Source organism: Paroedura picta, chromosome 2 (genome assembly GCF_049243985.1).
Source record: "Paroedura picta isolate Pp20150507F chromosome 2, Ppicta_v3.0, whole genome shotgun sequence".
NCBI lineage: Eukaryota > Metazoa > Chordata > Lepidosauria > Squamata > Gekkonidae > Paroedura > Paroedura picta.
Window position 1 is genome coordinate 23,800,401 of NC_135370.1, and position 16,447 is coordinate 23,816,847.

At 45.3% G+C, this 16,447-nt stretch overlaps 1 protein-coding gene across 5 annotated transcripts in view; it reads left to right on the forward strand.

The window, feature by feature from the left end:
- Window positions 1-16,447, forward strand: part of PMS1 (PMS1 homolog 1, mismatch repair system component) — a 63,122-nt gene that overhangs the window by 695 nt on the left and 45,980 nt on the right. For 4 of the 5 annotated variants that reach the window (XR_013228001.1, XR_013228000.1, XM_077319462.1 and 1 more), the window contains exons 2-4: window positions 4,599-4,744; window positions 13,058-13,240; window positions 15,427-15,529. Coding sequence is in view for 3 of the 5 variants with exons in the window: in XM_077319462.1 (XP_077175577.1) it covers window positions 4,613-4,744; window positions 13,058-13,240; window positions 15,427-15,529 (418 nt within the window). In the remaining 2 variants the exon portion in view is untranslated. The remainder of the gene's footprint in view (window positions 1-4,598; window positions 4,745-13,057; window positions 13,241-15,426; window positions 15,530-16,447) is intronic. The other variant, XM_077319463.1, reaches the window with a different exon arrangement.

The following is a 16,447-nucleotide window of genomic DNA, read 5'->3' on the forward strand; positions in this document are numbered from 1 at the left end:
GCTGTGACCACTCATCTCCAAACAACTTTCTCCTGGAGAAAGTGGGCGTTTTGGATAGCAGATTCAGTGGCATTAAACTGAATTGAAGCCCAGCCTTCACCACCACCACCCCCAAACCTCAAAATGTATCTCAGTCCAGAGCTGGCCATTCTGTAATGCAGGGGTGGGAAAACTGTGGCCCTCCAGATATCCATGGACTACAATTCCCATGAGCCCCTGCCAGCATCTGGCAGGGGCTCATGGGAATTGTAGTCCATGGGCATCTGGAGGGCCATAGTTTGCCCACCCCTGCTGTAATGGCTGCTTTGGAAGGCAGACTGTATAGGCAGGGGTGGTCAAACGGTGTCTCCGTCAGGGGTGGTCTCCAGATGTCCATGGACTACAATTCCCATGTGCTGGCAGGGGCTCATGGGAATTGTAGTCCATGCCCCTTCCCAAATCCCTGGCTCCACCCCCAAACTTTCCAGCTACATACCCATCCAGAGTTGGCGACCCTAAGGAGGTGGCTGGGTCATTTTCTTGCAAGTAGGCCTTATGGGAAGAATTCATTTGGACAGGACAACAAGTAATGCATAGGTAGGGCTGCCAATGTCCAGGTCATGGCTGGAGGTCTGTTATTGCCACTGATCTCCGGAGAAAATGTGAACTCTGTGGCAGTATACCCCACGGAGGTTTCCAAGGAAGGGAGCGGTGCCTCGTGAAAGCTCCTCCCCTGCGGCAAGTTGGTTTGTTGTTCTTTGAGGAGCTACTGGACTCTGGGACTTTTCTTCTAAGGCAGGGATAGTCAACCTGTGGTCCTCCAGATGTCCATGGACTACTATTCCCTGTGTTTGATGGCAGAGGCTCATGGGAATTGTAGTCCATTAACATCTGGAGGACCACAGGTTGACTACCCCTGATCTAAGGCATAGAGGTCCTGCAGGGTACAAACAGAACCCAAACTCTACTTTGGTTTGGATTGAGGATGGTTTCTAGGATAGCATTTGCCGGGCTGGAGGTGAGAAAGTTTGCTCTTGTGTCAAGGGGCTAGTCTTACATAGAGCACCCGAGTGGGCCATAACACCATGACTCACCTGTAGTTAGATTCAAGTGGGTAGCTGTATTGGTCTGAAGTAGCACAACAAAAATTGAGTCCAATAGACCTTTTAGTCTAACAAAGATGTATTCAAGGCGTGAGCTTTCATGTACAGGCACTCTTCCTCAGACTGAATGAACAAACATCATAACTGGAGATGTAAGGAAAAAGCAAATTATGGCAAATTAGTAAACTGTCATGATATCCAAATTAAGCCATATGATGCCATATGATGATTTACTAAAACTGCCACAGTCCTCTTGAGGGACCTCAGAATAGCTGTTTTATTACAAAGGAGCTTCAAGAACAGATTAGAGAGGGAGATTGCAGAAATGCAAGTTACTACAACACTCATAACAATGGCATACCAGGACTCAACAAGGATATTGGGTTTTTTTATCTCACTATGCATGCTAATGTCGTTCAACTCTTATATCCACATACCTTACAATCCTCTCTTTAATTCATTTTATTTGGGACAATGTAACTGTAATATGATGTTAATAATATGTAATGTAATTTTGAATTTAACTCTCTGGTCTCAGGACAAGATAACTTTCCAGCACAGCTTGTCACTTGCAGGGATGTTTCCAGGCTTGGGTGGAGACGGATGGGGCCAGCCACTAGTCTCTTTTCATGATTTCTTTTCACAACTGGGAAAGTGTCTGCCATTAATTACTCACGTGGACAGTTTTATTTCTCCAATGTTTTTGTGAACTACAATTGAACTCAAAATGACTGATTAGCTGATTTAGCAAAGAATTATCATAGAATCATAGAGTTGGAAGGGGCCATATAGGCCATCTAGTCCAACCCCCTGCTCAACGCAGGATCAGCCCAAAGCCTCCTAAGGCATGTGGCATCATATGGCTTAATTTGGATATTATGACACAGTGTACTAATTTGCCATAACTTCCTTTTGCCTTATATCTCCACAGTTTTGACGGCTGTTCATTTAGTCTGAGGAAGAGTGCCTGCACTTGAAAGCTCACACCTTGAATAAATCCTTGTTGGCCTTCAAGGTGCTATTGTCTCTTGTAGTTAAGGACAAAGGTTTTTTTTTATCTCACAATGCATGCTAACCTTGTTGAACTTGCGTATCCACATTCCTCACAATTTATTTTAATTGGGATTATGTGACAGTTAATATATAATGTAATTTTGAATTCAGCTCTCTACTTGTAGGAATGTTTCACACTAGTATGGAGACAGGTGAGGCTAGCAGCAAATGGTGGGGTGGAAGTCGTTGATCACTGGCATTGACGGTTTTATTTCTCCTATATTTTTGTGAACTACAACTGAATTCGTGGGGTCTGATTGGCTGGTTTAGCAAAGAATGACCATATAGCTGTATTTGGATGCTGTGGCAGAGTTTAGAAGAAGGGGAAGGAGAAGGGGAAGGAGAAGGAGAAGGAGAAGGAGAAGAAGAAGAAGAAGAAGAAGAAGAAGAAGAAGAAGAAGAGAGTTGGTTCTTATATGCCGCTTTTCCCTACCCGAAGGAGGCTTAAAGCGGCTTACAGTCGCCTTCTCTTTCCTCTCCCCACAACAGACACCCTGTGGGGTGGGTGAGGCTGAGAGAGCCCTGATATCACTGCTCGGTCAGAATAGCTTCATCAGTGTTGTGGCAAGCCCAAGGTCACCCAGCTGGCTGCATGTGGAGGAGCGCAGAATCGAACCCGGCATGCCAGATTAGAAGTCCGCACTCCTAACCACTGCACCAAACTGGCTCTCTAATGTACTAATGTAACAGGGTTAACTTTTGCTTATCCCCACTGTCATGATGGTCGGTTCCTAGCCTGAGGAAGAGTGCCTGCCCTCAAAAGTTCACGCCTTGAATAAATCTTTGTTGGTCTTAAAGGTACCACGGGACTCTGATTTTATTGTGCTACTTTAAACCAACACGGCTACCCAATTGAATCATTACCTCCGGTGTGACTGATGGGTGGATAAGAATTTTGGAATTCAGAGCAAGGCTTTGGAAAAAGGGTGTGCGCTTGTGATTTTAGCGTCAGTTTGACGATAAGGTGGACTGTCATATCGAGGTGCCTTGTTCGGTTGCATAGATGGGGCTTTAAGGGAGCCTCTGTGAACTCTCTCTTGCTGTATGTATTCAATGGCATCGGCGTTCCTTTGCAGAGGTCCCTGAGCTGGATGGAAGACCCAGCATCCGGCTAGATTTGCAGCCAAAACTTGTGATTTGTGGTATCTTTTCTTTGCAACCTTTCCATAGTCATTATGTTTTATCATGGGCCTGTACTGATGAGAGCATGATCCCAGGTTCTAAAGGAAAGGTCCTTTGCTGTGAAAATGTGTTTTTTCAGCCAACAGCCTCTTTTTTAACACTTGCCTCTATGGAGGCCGTAAAGGGATCTGCTGAGGATTTAGGAATCAAATTGTGCCTCAATCATGTCCTTTAAAATGTTTAGCCTGATGGAGCTATGAAAGTTCCTCAGAGCCTATAAAACAGTGCTATTCTGCCAGTCATACGGTTGATGATGATGTCATCAGTTTAGTCGTGTCCGACCCTCAGAGATTCTATAGGAAGGTCTTCACCATGCGCCCCTGTCTCTGACTGCTTCTTTTAGTGGGTTCATGGTCATCCCTGTGTCAGCTTTGATCGTGTCGAGCCAGTGGATCCTTTGGCGACCACGTTTCCTTTTGCCGCTGGCCATGCCGAGCATTAATGATTTTTCTAGTGAGTTTGATTGCATGATGTGTCCAAAGCAAGTGAGCTTTAGCCGTAATATCATCCCATCTAATGACATAGTCGGTTTGCTCCTCTCTAAAACTTGTTGGTAACTTTGGCTGTCCATGGGATTCTCAACATTCGTCTCCAACACCATAATTCAAAAGCATCTAGTCTCCTCCTGTCTTCCTTCTTCAGGCTCCAGCTTTCATATCCATAGGTTGTTATGGGGAAGGCAACAGCGTTGACTAGCCGATACTTTGTATTAAGGCTGATATCCGTACTCTGGCCCAGTGTTATTCGCCGTTTGATTTCACAGCTGCACTCACCACTTTGAGTCATCATAGAGCCAAGAAAGATGAAATCATCAATACATTCGATGTTCTTGTTGTCAATCGTGACTTTGGTGCTACTGCCAGTAGTTTTCATGATCTTGGTCTTTTTGATATTTTAGTATAGTCCCATCTTTACACTTTCTTCTTTTAGTCTCTATCAGGGTCTTCAGATCACGCTCCGAGTCAGCAAGGACGTATGGTTGAGGCCAGAGCAAAAAAAATAAATAAAATCAATGGGTCTCCCCCCCCCACCCCCAATTCCCCAGCATATAGCCCTTAGGAATATATCAGCATAGATGGCCTAATACAGATACAAGAATAAGTCGAAGAGGTTAAAATTAGGATGGTCAGGGTCATCGTTTTATGGTTTAATTTGAATTTATATGCATAGACAATGTGAACAAGTTCTACACCGCCCCAGACCTGGATAGGGAGGGGCACTTTATAAATCCAATGAATAAATAAAATTTTATTTGAAAAATTAATTTCCCCCCCTATTTAGGCTGGGCCCTCAAAATGAAGCAGTTGCCAGCCGATACGGTCCGGATTCTTTCCAGCTCACAGGTGATCACATCGGTTGTCAGCGTAGTTAAAGAGCTGGTGGAAAACGCCCTGGATGCCAAAGCAACAAGCATCGATGTCAAATTGGTAAGTTGCATTATGCTCAAATTCCGATCAAAATGTTGGTGGGAATAAAATAACATTTCTTCATGTGATACGAAGAGATGCCTGTTAGATTGATGTGTTGATGCTTGAATACAATTTGCTGGCCAGACGGAAGGTGGTTGGGGGCGGTGGGTGGGAGTTTTAACTTTAAGTGGTTTTAAAATCTGATTATGAATATTTTAATTTATGTTGTAAACCGCCCCTAGCCCATGCACGGAAAGGGGCGGTCTGTCCTTACCATTGTTCTCCCTAATATTTGGGAAAGGCCCCTGTCTGGGACATGTCCGGTGTCCGGACCGAGCTTCCGCCTGCACGGGCCTATCTGGCTGGATTGGGCCAGCGCCTGGACTGTCCGCCTCTAGAAGCTGGCTACGAGTCACACAGCCAGCCTCGTGGCAAGACACTCGCCACCGCCTTGCCGCCACCCCTCCACTGTCCTGCCTTGGCCACTGGCCCACCGTGCCCGCCAGCTGCCCGGCCTCCTTCGGAGACGTTGGCCCACCCTCCACCAGGGCTACAGGCTTGCCTGCCGCGCACCTCGCCACCTGTCTGCCTTGCCCTTGTCCCAGCCTGCCTGCCTCCACCCGCCTAGCCCCAGCCGCCAGCCATGACTCCAGGTAGGGCTGAAGCCTGCTCCTCCGTCGGGTCCCTCCACTGGCGCCCATTGCATTTCTGGATGCAACAGGCTATTTTCCTAGTAATAATAATAATAATTTAAAAATCAATTACTTCTATTGCTCATTGCCTTAGTCCAATACAAAACGTTTAAAAACAGAATCATAATAAATACAAAATTTCCAGCATAATAACAATGTGGCTGCCATCCGTGGGGTGCAGAAGAAGTCGAGGTGGGGCACAGGGCTTTATAACAATGAAGATTTTTTGTTTACATTGACGTTCTAAACTGAATGTTATTTGTTGTTGCCCTGATTTTGAGTAAACCGATACGGGTTTCGTTCAGCGAATTTCCTTCTGTTAATCAGCTGTCTCTGAAGCTCTGTGGTGATTTCAAAAGGTGCTGCTTTCCCCCCTTCCCCCCCCTTTTTTTCTCTCCATGCAACATTCCTCAGACTTTTCAAAAGATGTTTCAGGTTGAGTGCTGTAGTGTTAGATACAAGTAGGACCGTGAGTCCTTATACACGGGTCTGAAGGCGGGACCCTCTCACTAAACATCCTCTTGAAAGCTTGTCCACTAAGATTCTTTGCAGCCCCTTCTCAAAAGCTCACGCCCTCAAAATCTTGTTAGTCTTTAAGGTACTCCTGGACCAATCTAGGTTAGTAGCAGAGTGCCTGTAAACATAAGAACTTAAGAAGAGCCCTGTTGGATCAGATCAGCAGTCCATCCAGACCAGCATCCTGTGTCACACAGTGGCCGATCAATTCCTCTGGAGGGCCAACAACAAGGCAGAGAGGCCGAGCCCTTCCTGAGAACATCAGAAGAGCCCTGCTGGACCAGACCAGTGGCCCGTCTAGTCCAACATCCTGCCTCGCACAGTGGCCAACCAGCACCTCTGGAGGGCCAACAACATGGCAGAGAGGCCAAGGCTTTCCTAGGGACATCAGAAGAGCCATGCTGGATCAGTCCAGTGGTCCATCCAGGCCAGCATCCTGCCTCACACAGTGGCCGACCAGTTCCTCTGGAGGGTCAACAATAGGGCAGAGAGGCCTTTCCCTGATGTTACTTTCCAGCTCTGGGATTCAGAGGCTTAGTGCCTCTGAATATGGAGGTTCTCCCCTCAATCATCATGGCTAGTAGCCATTGATAGACTTATCTAATGATGTAATTTTTCCAGCAATTTTAAAGCCATGTGGAGGGGGGAGGTGACTTTGTTTTTTGTTCAGAAAAAAAGAGGAGATATTCACAAAAACTGGAAAAAAATCAACATTAGTACATTTTACTGATTGAAGGTCACTTTGGGAACATGGACTGCAGCGTGCATAAATTTGGTTGGCCATAAAAGTATCAAAGTTTGATATACTGAAAGTACAACTTATTCAGAAAATAATAACAAATTGGATTTACTTAAAATATTTTTAATATCCTGGCATATAAAGAACAAATGAACTGTAAGGAGCTTCTTTTGCCAGTTTACACGGGATGGGATTCTCTACCCCATAAAAGCCAAATTGTATCCTCAATATTTGAATTGTATTCCAGTATTTGCTTAGCCTCAGCATACAGGAATGCAACTATTTGATACTTTGCTTAGTCTTACATAAATGTTTTCTCACTGCTAGGAGGAGAAGGAGGTATCACAAGTTCGGTTCCCTCCTAGCGAACACCCCTGTCTAAGTATTTTAGAGGGGCTGATTGTGTATCAGTTCTTTTAAAGTTTTAAATTGTATGTCTTGTATGGATGGATGTTACCCTATGTGAGCATCCGGAAGGGTGGGCTACAAACAAAAATGTATTATTCTTATTCATGTTATACAGGTTTTAGAAATAATATTGGAGGATGAAATATAGGAATATCTTGTCACAAACAAGCTATGGTCTATTATTAATATTAATATTAATTAATTTGTGTGTGTATCCTTTGCACTAATATTTGCACAAGTGAAGAGAACTTGGCCCTCGGCCTGAACGGGGGTGGGGGGGTTGGGTGTTTAGAATTCTCTAGGGCAAGAGTAATCAACCTGTAGTCCTCCAGATGTTCATGGGCTACAATTTCCATGAGCCCCTGCCAGCAAACACTGGCAGGGGCTCATGGGAATTGTAGTACATGAACATCTAGAGGACCACAGGTTGACTACCTCTGCTCTAGGGAAGTGATCGCCATCTGTTTTAATTGTGATATGGGGTGTTTTTGTGGGTTTTTATAGAAATTGTTGTTTTTTAATGGTAACCGCCGTGAGACCTTTGGAGAGCAGCGGTATAAACATCAAAAAATGAAATGAGTGAATCAGTTTGTTCAATTTTTCCAGGGAAAAATTGGCTTTGGAAAAAAATGAGGTGTGTATGTACATTTCCCCTCCCCCCCCAGTGTTTCTGTTTTTATCCCTGAGTCTCCCCATCTTTAGATTTATCCTCCATGAATCTATCTCATCCACAGATCAGTATCCTTTTAATCTCTATAATGGAGGGTCACAAGTCCTTTGAGAGACTGACTGGTAGATGTAGAATACAGAAGGTTGAGAACCACTTCTTTAACGTATCACGCGTTCGGATTCTGTTAACACCCATTCATCCCCAATGAAATCTGAAAGTAAATAAAGATGTCATCTGCGATAGAACCTGGAGCCATAAGGATGTCACGTAGGTCAGTGGTCCCCAACCTTCCGGTTGCCGTGGACCACTGCTCCGGAGTGGCGGGAGAGGGCAGCCCGGGGGCCCGCGCATGCGCGGCAGCCCCAGTGCAAACGCACACGCGCGGACTGCTTTGCACGCGCGTTTGCGCCGCCGCCATACCGGCGGCCGCGGCTCCCTCTCCCGGCCCCTCCGGGCCGCTGGCAAATCGGCTGCCAAAGCGGCCGATTAGCTTGCGGCTCGGCAAGCTTCTCTTCCCCCCCTCCCGAAACAAGAAGCTCGCCGGGCCATGAGCTAATCAGCCACTTCAGTGGCCAATTTGCTCGCGGCCTGGCAAGCTTCTCGCTTCGGGGGTGGCGGGAAGAGGAAGCTGCAGCCCGGCGCCAAGGCCTTCGCGGCCTGCCACCGGGCCGCGGCCCACGGGTTGGAGACCACTGACGTAGGTCATTATAGGCATCCTTAAGCCCGCCTGACAATAAAAAGTGACTGGTGTGAACGCCTCTGGCGGGGAGTCTGGTTTAACGTGGACAAGTACGGTCTTGATCCAAAATGCATTAATTTTAATTGCAGAACTCTGTATTGAAATGACATTTCATTTCAGTCTCATCGGGCATATATGCATTTTTGTGCGGAACAAGTAATTAGCTTGAACCACATAAAATGAAGTTCATTGTTTCCACTGGGTGTGTTTTGAAGATGTTTTTAAATTTTTAAGTGGGGCAGTTTGGTGTAAAAAGAAAACAAAGCTCTGGAGCAGTGTCACCTACAAAGTTGCCTTTGTCGGGCTGATTCTGTGATCTCAGTCATTAAATAATTTCGGGATTACCTTTTCAACCTCGTAGGGTTTTGGTTATTGTGCACATGTGCTGAGTAACACTCCTCACTTTGAATAAAAATTCCCATCTCCTGTCTGAACAGGGGCGGGTGGGGTGATATAAGGGTCAGGCGTGTTGCAGAGCCTCACCTGCCGGTTTGTGAGCTCCCACAGAGCCACCATTTTGAGTTAGTTGTTGCTTTTTGGAAGCACCTGCTGGAGAGCAGAGGTGTCATGCCTCACGCCTCCCTTCACTCACATGCCGAAATAAGCACCAGGACCACAAAGTGAGGTCACTCCACAGGAGAGAGGGTTCCCTGTTAGTGTGGGCTGATTCAGAGAGTCTGGCTCCTCCTTTTCCTGTCACATGACTGTGATGTCATGTGTTTGTAGCTTGGTAGTTCCCAGCTGTACCCAGTGGGATCCAGGGCTGGCTGGGAGGATAAAAGAATGTTGCTTTGGAGGTACATTGCTTCCTGCAGCGTAGAGGGTTCTCTGAAATGTGGACTGTCAATTAAAAAGATATAGTGGCAGCTTTATTTATTATTTATTTTATTCATTTGGATTTTTATACCGCCCTTCCCTATGGCTCTGGGTGGTTTACATAGAACGTTGTACAAAATTACATAGGACATTATATCAGTTTGTCAAGTAACAAAGCTAAAACAGTTCTGCAGGGCCTGCAAAAAGGAGCTCTTCCGCAAGGCATTTGGTTGAGACCAGACGTAATCAACAGCGTCTGAAGGGCCCCTGCTCCCCCCATCCCAGAACTCCATCAGTGCACTCTGGACCTGTTTGCACTGTTGCAACTATCAGTTATTAGTATGACTCTTATGGTTATTTATATATTATGGATTGCTTAATGTGTTATTTATACATTTTATGTAAACCGCCGCGAGCCTCCAGGGAGGGCGGTATATAAATATAGATATAAGTATAAGTATAAGTATAAGTATATTTAGCGGAGAGACTATGTTTTCACGGCTGTATGGTCCCTGATCTCCTTCCGCATATTATTATGTTCTGCCCTAAATTTTCTCAATACCGCCAGGGGGTATCCGACATTCTATCTTCCTTTCAATTCCATAGTAACGAAACGGCCGCGATCAATAAATTACTTGATAGCAAGGACCCTGAGCAGATCGCCCGCATTGCAATATTTTTAGCAAAGGTTTTTAGAATTAATTCCTTGTTTTTAACAAAATTGACTAACTCTGTCTGATTCTTAAATTGTACTATTTTGTATTTCCATACCTGTATTATTCTTTATGCCAATAAAGGCTTTTTGTATCTAAATATAAATATAAATATAAATATAAATATAAATATAAATATAAATATAAATATAAATATAAATATAAATATAAATATAAATATAAATATAAATATAAATATAAATATAAATATAAATATAAATATAAATATAAATATAAATATAAATATAAATATAAATATAAATATAAATATAAATATACAAACAAACTGAATGGGCCTTACTCAGCCCGGGCTAGCCTGATCGCATCAGATCTCAAATGTTAAGCATGATCAGCTCTTGGCAGTGTTTGGAGGGGAAACCACCGTGGAATACCAGCCAGTCACTATGGCAGGCAATGGGAACCCACCTCTGGATGTCTCTCGCCTTGAAAGCCTCAGGCATATATATATATATATATATATACTCTGCCCATGAGGCTGGGAGTTCGATCCCAGCAGCCGGCTCAAGGTTGACTCAGCCTTCCATCCTTCCGAGGTCAGTAAAATGAGTACCCAGCTTGCTGCTGGGGGGTAAACGGTCATGACTGGGGAAGGCACTGGCAAACCACCCTGTATTGAGTCTGCCATGAAAACGCTAGAGGGCGTCACCCCAAGGGTCAGACATGACCCGGTGCTTGCACAGGGGATACCTTTACCTTTTTATATATCTATACACTGAATTCCTGTGGGAATATTTTCAGAGAGTAGCCATGTTGGTATTGGAAACAGCTCTCTGTGCGATGTCTCCAGACCTGTGAGGCTGTAAACAGGAACTCTCTTCACCATAGAGTTAGTCAGAAAAATAGGGACACTGACTGCTCACCTGGATCTCACTGACCTGTCCCTAGAGCAGCGGTTCTGAACCTCAGGGTCGTGACCCCTTTGGGGGTCGATTGTTCTTTTCCTAGGAGTCACCGGCGCCTTCCTAATGGCACGAGGGTGGCAGGCTCGGGCTTCTGTGATCACTGAAGTGGCCGGAGCGTGCAACCCTACGTCCCCATTTGGGTCATGCCATCAGGTATGTTGAATACCACTGCCCTAGAGGGCTGGATGCTGGAGATTTTTGGTGGGGGGGGTCACTGTGGGTAGGCAGATAGTTGTGAGTTCTTGCATTGTACAGGGGGTTCGACTAGATGACCCTGGAAGTCCCTTCTTAACTATGATTCTATGATCCTTGAAGTTTATCAGTTCCAATTTTTTCTCCCCGTAGTAGAAAAAGTCTATATTATATAGTCAGAGCCTTGGGGAAAGCCCAGGTATGTGAGAATGAAGGTTGCTAATTAAAAGAGAGAGTCTCTTACCTGAAATAAGTATACGTTCAAGATCGTTTCTCCAGTTTAATTTGAGGTGGTTTGAAGTGTCGCCAGAAGCCAATTATTATTAAAATAGACGGAAGTTACTGGCAATGAGCGAAATCACAACAGACGGGTACTTTTCTTCTTCAGTTTAAGTACAGTTTATATATAAGCATCTTAAACACAGTACATAGAAATTTATATAAAGAAATTTATATAAAGTCGATAGAAATTGGCAGGTCCACAGTAAACAACTTACTTTAAGTAGTTGGGACTTCTTCCATTCCAGCCAAGATGTTTTCCAACCAATTAGGAGTGGGAGATCAAAGGAAAGAAACCTCAGCATCCTTATTTGTAATAGCGGTTTAGGGCTTTTATTGCTCTGGTAGAAGGTAGTTTTGCTTCTGCCTGGCAGTTTTTAGCCCTGGAACAGGAGAATCAAGGGAGCTATGGAAGAAAGTTCCCAATATTGTCCCCATGTTTGCCAGCACTGATGGTTCTCATGGTTGTATTGAGTTGGACATCAAGTTTGTGAACCACACTGAATTACAGTATTCCGCAGTACTATACGCCAGGGGTAGTCAACCTGTGGTCCTCCAGATGTTCATGGTCTACAATTCCCATGAGCTCCTGCCAACAAATGCTGGCAGGGACTCACGGGAATTGTAGTCCATGAACATCTGGAGGACCGCAGGTTGACTACCCCTGCTATACGCCAACCCCAATTTTTAATTTGTATCCCACCCTTCTCAGGGCCGGTAACAACATTAACATATCAACATTTAAAAGATTGAAAACATTTACAGTCCTGTTAATGCCTCTTAAAATAATTTCCCAGACGGGATGGTGGCGGAGGCGTGGAGCCGATATTCTCTCTTCCTTCCATTTCTTCAACTCTCCCCCCTTGTAGCGGTGAGGCCATCTTGATGGATCTTATTTCAGGCCTTGACTATAAGCCTGGGTAAAGCTGGCTTTCAGGTCCTGCGGAAGTGATTTAGGTTCTGCAGGGCTCTGATCTCCTCCAGGAGATCATTCAGCCAGGCTGGGGCCAGGACTAAGAACACTCTACCCCCTAGTTGAAGCCAACTTGCACCTCCTTTGGGTGAGGGATCCTGAGCAGGTGTTTAGAAGGGCTTAGTGCTCTTGAGATATTATATATCTGAGTGTTGTAGCACGGTGGTCCCCAACGCGGCTCCCTCTCCCCGCCCCCCACAGTAAGAAACTTCCCAGGCCGCAAGCAAATCGGCCGCAAAAGCGGCCTATTAGCTTGCGGCTGGGCAAGCTTCATTTTTTTTGGGGGGGGGGAGAGGGAAGCAGTGCATGGTGCATGGTGCAAACACGCATACGCAGCCGCACGGTCACCCTCCCCACCACCGCCGGTCCGCAGCCTTGGAAAGGTTGCGGACCACTGTTGTAGCAGACCCAGCTGAAGTTGTACCGCATAATTTTGGGAGAATGCTGTTTTGTGTGTGCATTTTCACTGTTATATTGGTGAGATGGGGTTTATAGCTCAAGGTAATGCCAAGGTACTTATAATTTGTGTAAGTTGGTTGCCATTCCGGTAGACTATCAGTTCATTGTTTATTGAGACAGGAGCATTCTGTTTTTTCCCTGTACATAATGTACAGAACAGCCTGTAGGGAAGAGCGGTGGATACTACTTTGTTGTGTTCTTTTCCTTTACAGGAAAATTACGGCTTTGATAAGATTGAGGTGCGCGACAATGGGGATGGGATCAAAGCAGCTGACGTCCCTGTCATGGCCATGAAGTACTATACTTCAAAAATAAGCTCCTCTGAGGACCTTGAACACTTGACAACGTATGGTTTTCGGGGCGAAGCCTTGGGCTCCATTTGTTGCATATCTGAAGTAAGAACTACTGTAGTGCCAGGCTTTTGTAAGTCTGTATATAAATCAAAACCTAAATCAAAACATGTTGCAAAGGCTCCTGATGCTTGTATGCAGCCTTTAGAAGTCTGCTGTCAGGGATAACAATTGTTCTTCATGAACGGGGAGTTCTGTTTCATTCTGCAATGCCACCTATTACCATGCTCCCAAAGAACGAATTGATGGAGGATGATCCGTGAAAAGATCGTATTGCTTGACACTGTGGAACATTGGTCCAAAAGTTAGTTTTTGTGGTGGCTGTGTTCGTTACTAGCTCCCTAAATTAGCGATCCCCAACCTGTGGGCCGCGGACCACATGTGGTCCTTCGACTAATTGGAGGTGGGCCCCGAAGGACGCCTTCTCCCCCCTCCAGCCCTTTACTTCATCCCCCCCCCCCCCCGGCCCTTTACAACACACTTCATTGTTGTGGCATGTCTGTATCTTATTTTGAAGGGATGTTTAAACATTACCATAGCGATCAGAGAGCGCTAGGGCAGTGGTTGAGAGTAGAGGAGTAAACTACCCCCCCCCACCGGGCCTCAGTAAAAGGCGTTGAGTGGTCCCCGGTGAGTGGTCCCTGGCGTTGAGTGGTCCCCGGTGATAAAAAGGTTGGGGACCACTGCCCTAAATCACATTCAGCAAGGTCTTTGGATCCAACCAAATGGTTTTAATGTTGTTGAACCAAAATGTTTGGAGTCTCAAGGGAACTGGAAAACCAGCTTGGTTTTTGTGACCTAGTTAAAAATGTTGAAAGCAAAGCTGCTAGTTCTAGCTACTGCTATTGGGTGGAAGTGATTTCTTACCTATAGATCAGGCGTACTGAACCTGTGGTCCTCCAGATGTCCATGGACTACAATTCCCATGAGCCCCTGCCAGCAAACACTGGCAGAGGCTCATGGGAATTGTAGTCCATGGACATCTGGAGGACCACAGGCTGACTACCCCTGCTATAGATGAAATGTAAAATAGAAAGAATCTGGAGTCCAACATGGTTCATGAAAACTCTTCTATCCAGAAATCTTGGGTGACACAGATTCCAGATGTTAGTTATTATTCTTACCTTATCTGGAGACCTTCAGATAAGACATGAATGTCACATTTACCCCCCGTATCCACCGAGAAATAAATAAAATGCCCAGCAACTGTTCACACATTCCACACTTCGGTACAATTTTCCCCATCTTGCCATGTCTTACCTCTGAAGATGCCAGCCACAGTTACTGGCAAAACATCAGGGACTTAAATTACCAGACCGTGGCCATATAGCCTGGAATACCCATAATAACCAGTTGACTCTGGCCATGAAACCCTTTAAACATTAATTGAAATGAACATGTTTTCACTTTTTGTTGGATGATGTCAACAGAAGGGGACAGATGAAATCTCCCTGGGGAAGGATTTAACAGTGCTTTGGTGCCATGACCAAGAAGGTCCTATCCTGGATTGCCCCTGCCTAATCTCAGAAGGTGTGGTCACTCAAAAGAGGCAATTTCCTGTTGGACCAGGTTCATATTGAGCAAATTTCAAATTTCTAGTGTGAACACTTGAGGACCTTATCCTAACGTTTCTTAACACTTTATATCCTGTAGACCAGTAATCCTTGTTCAAGGGAGCTCTGAATAAATGTCATCACATTAGCTGTCATGACTAGGGTTGGGGGCTTTGGCCTCCAAAGCAGTCATTCATGCCCAAAGCAGCTGGCACCCGGCCTCCCCTCCCCACCCCATGCCACAGTGCTGCCTGCTTCGGGTGAGAATGGCCGCTTTGGACACTGAAGCGCCCAACCCTAGTCATGACTGCTTGTAGAAAACATAATATAGATAAGGTAAAGGTATCCCCTGTACAAGCACCGAGTCATGTCTGACCCTTGGGGTGACGCCCTCTAGCGTTTTCTTGGCAGATTCAATACAGGGTGGTTTTGCCATTCCCTTCCCCAGTCATTACCGTTTACCCCCCAGCAACCTGGGTACTCATTTTACCAAACTCGGAAGGATGGTTGAGTCAACCTTGAGCCGGCTGCTGGGATCAAACTCCCAGCCTCATGGTCAGAGCTTCAGACAGCATTTCGTCCGCCTTACCACTTTGCGCCCCAAGAGGCTCATATAATATAGATACACGCACACAAAAATGGTGAATTTTTGTTTGACTTGATATCCTTTATTATTAGGTTTTGATTACAACCAAGACGACTGCCGATGACTTTAGCACCCAATACATTTTGGATAGAAACGGTCATGTCACTTCTCAAAAGCCTTCTCATCTCGGACAAGGTATGGCTATTCAAGATTTTTCCACTTTTTCTTGCATTGGTTCAAAGGCATTTTCATTCTGTCAGTTAATTGCTTCTCAGCATTGAAATTAAAGGCTGTTAGATAACACATAACAGGGAACTAAATCCCAATTTCTATATGGCGATAGTGATTTCCTGAAATCCTTATCAGTTAATAACTAATAATAGTTAATTATTTTATTCATTTAAATTTTTATACTGCCCTTCCATACGGTTCCGGGTGGTTTACATAGAACATCACAGGGTAATTACATAGAACATTATAACAAATATAATAATCATAACGTAACATGTCAGCCAGAACAATATTTTAATAGGGACAGTAACATTGACAAAGCCTCGGGCCCCGGAACAGGGCCCTTTATCCCGGACAGGGCCCGCCCTAACTCCTCCCCACTTGCCCTTACTCTTTTATTCCTCCCACTCCTCCAGAGCAGGGGAGGGTTTAAAGATGTAGCTGCGGACCACATGTGGTCCGTCGACTAATTGGAGGTGGGCCGCGAAGGACACCTTCTCCCCCCCCCCCCAGCCCTTTATTTCATCCCCCCCGGCCCTTTACAACACACTTCGGGTGTCCTTGTCTCCCATCACTCCCAGATGGGACTATCTCGTTGCAGAGAAACAAGCTCAGGGTTCCCATTGATTTGTCATTGTCATGAGTTAAAATTTCCATGAAAATAAAATGTTCCTTATGTTCATTGTTGTGGCGTGTCTGTATCTTATTTTGAAGGGATGTTTAAACATTACCATAGTGATCAGAGAGCATTAGGGCAGTGGTTGAGAGTAGAGGAGTAAACTACCCCCCCCTCCACCGGGCCTCAATAAAATTGTCAAGCGTTGAGTGGTCCCCGGTGATAAAAAGATTGGGGACCACTGAGATAATGGTCATGCTGATGGG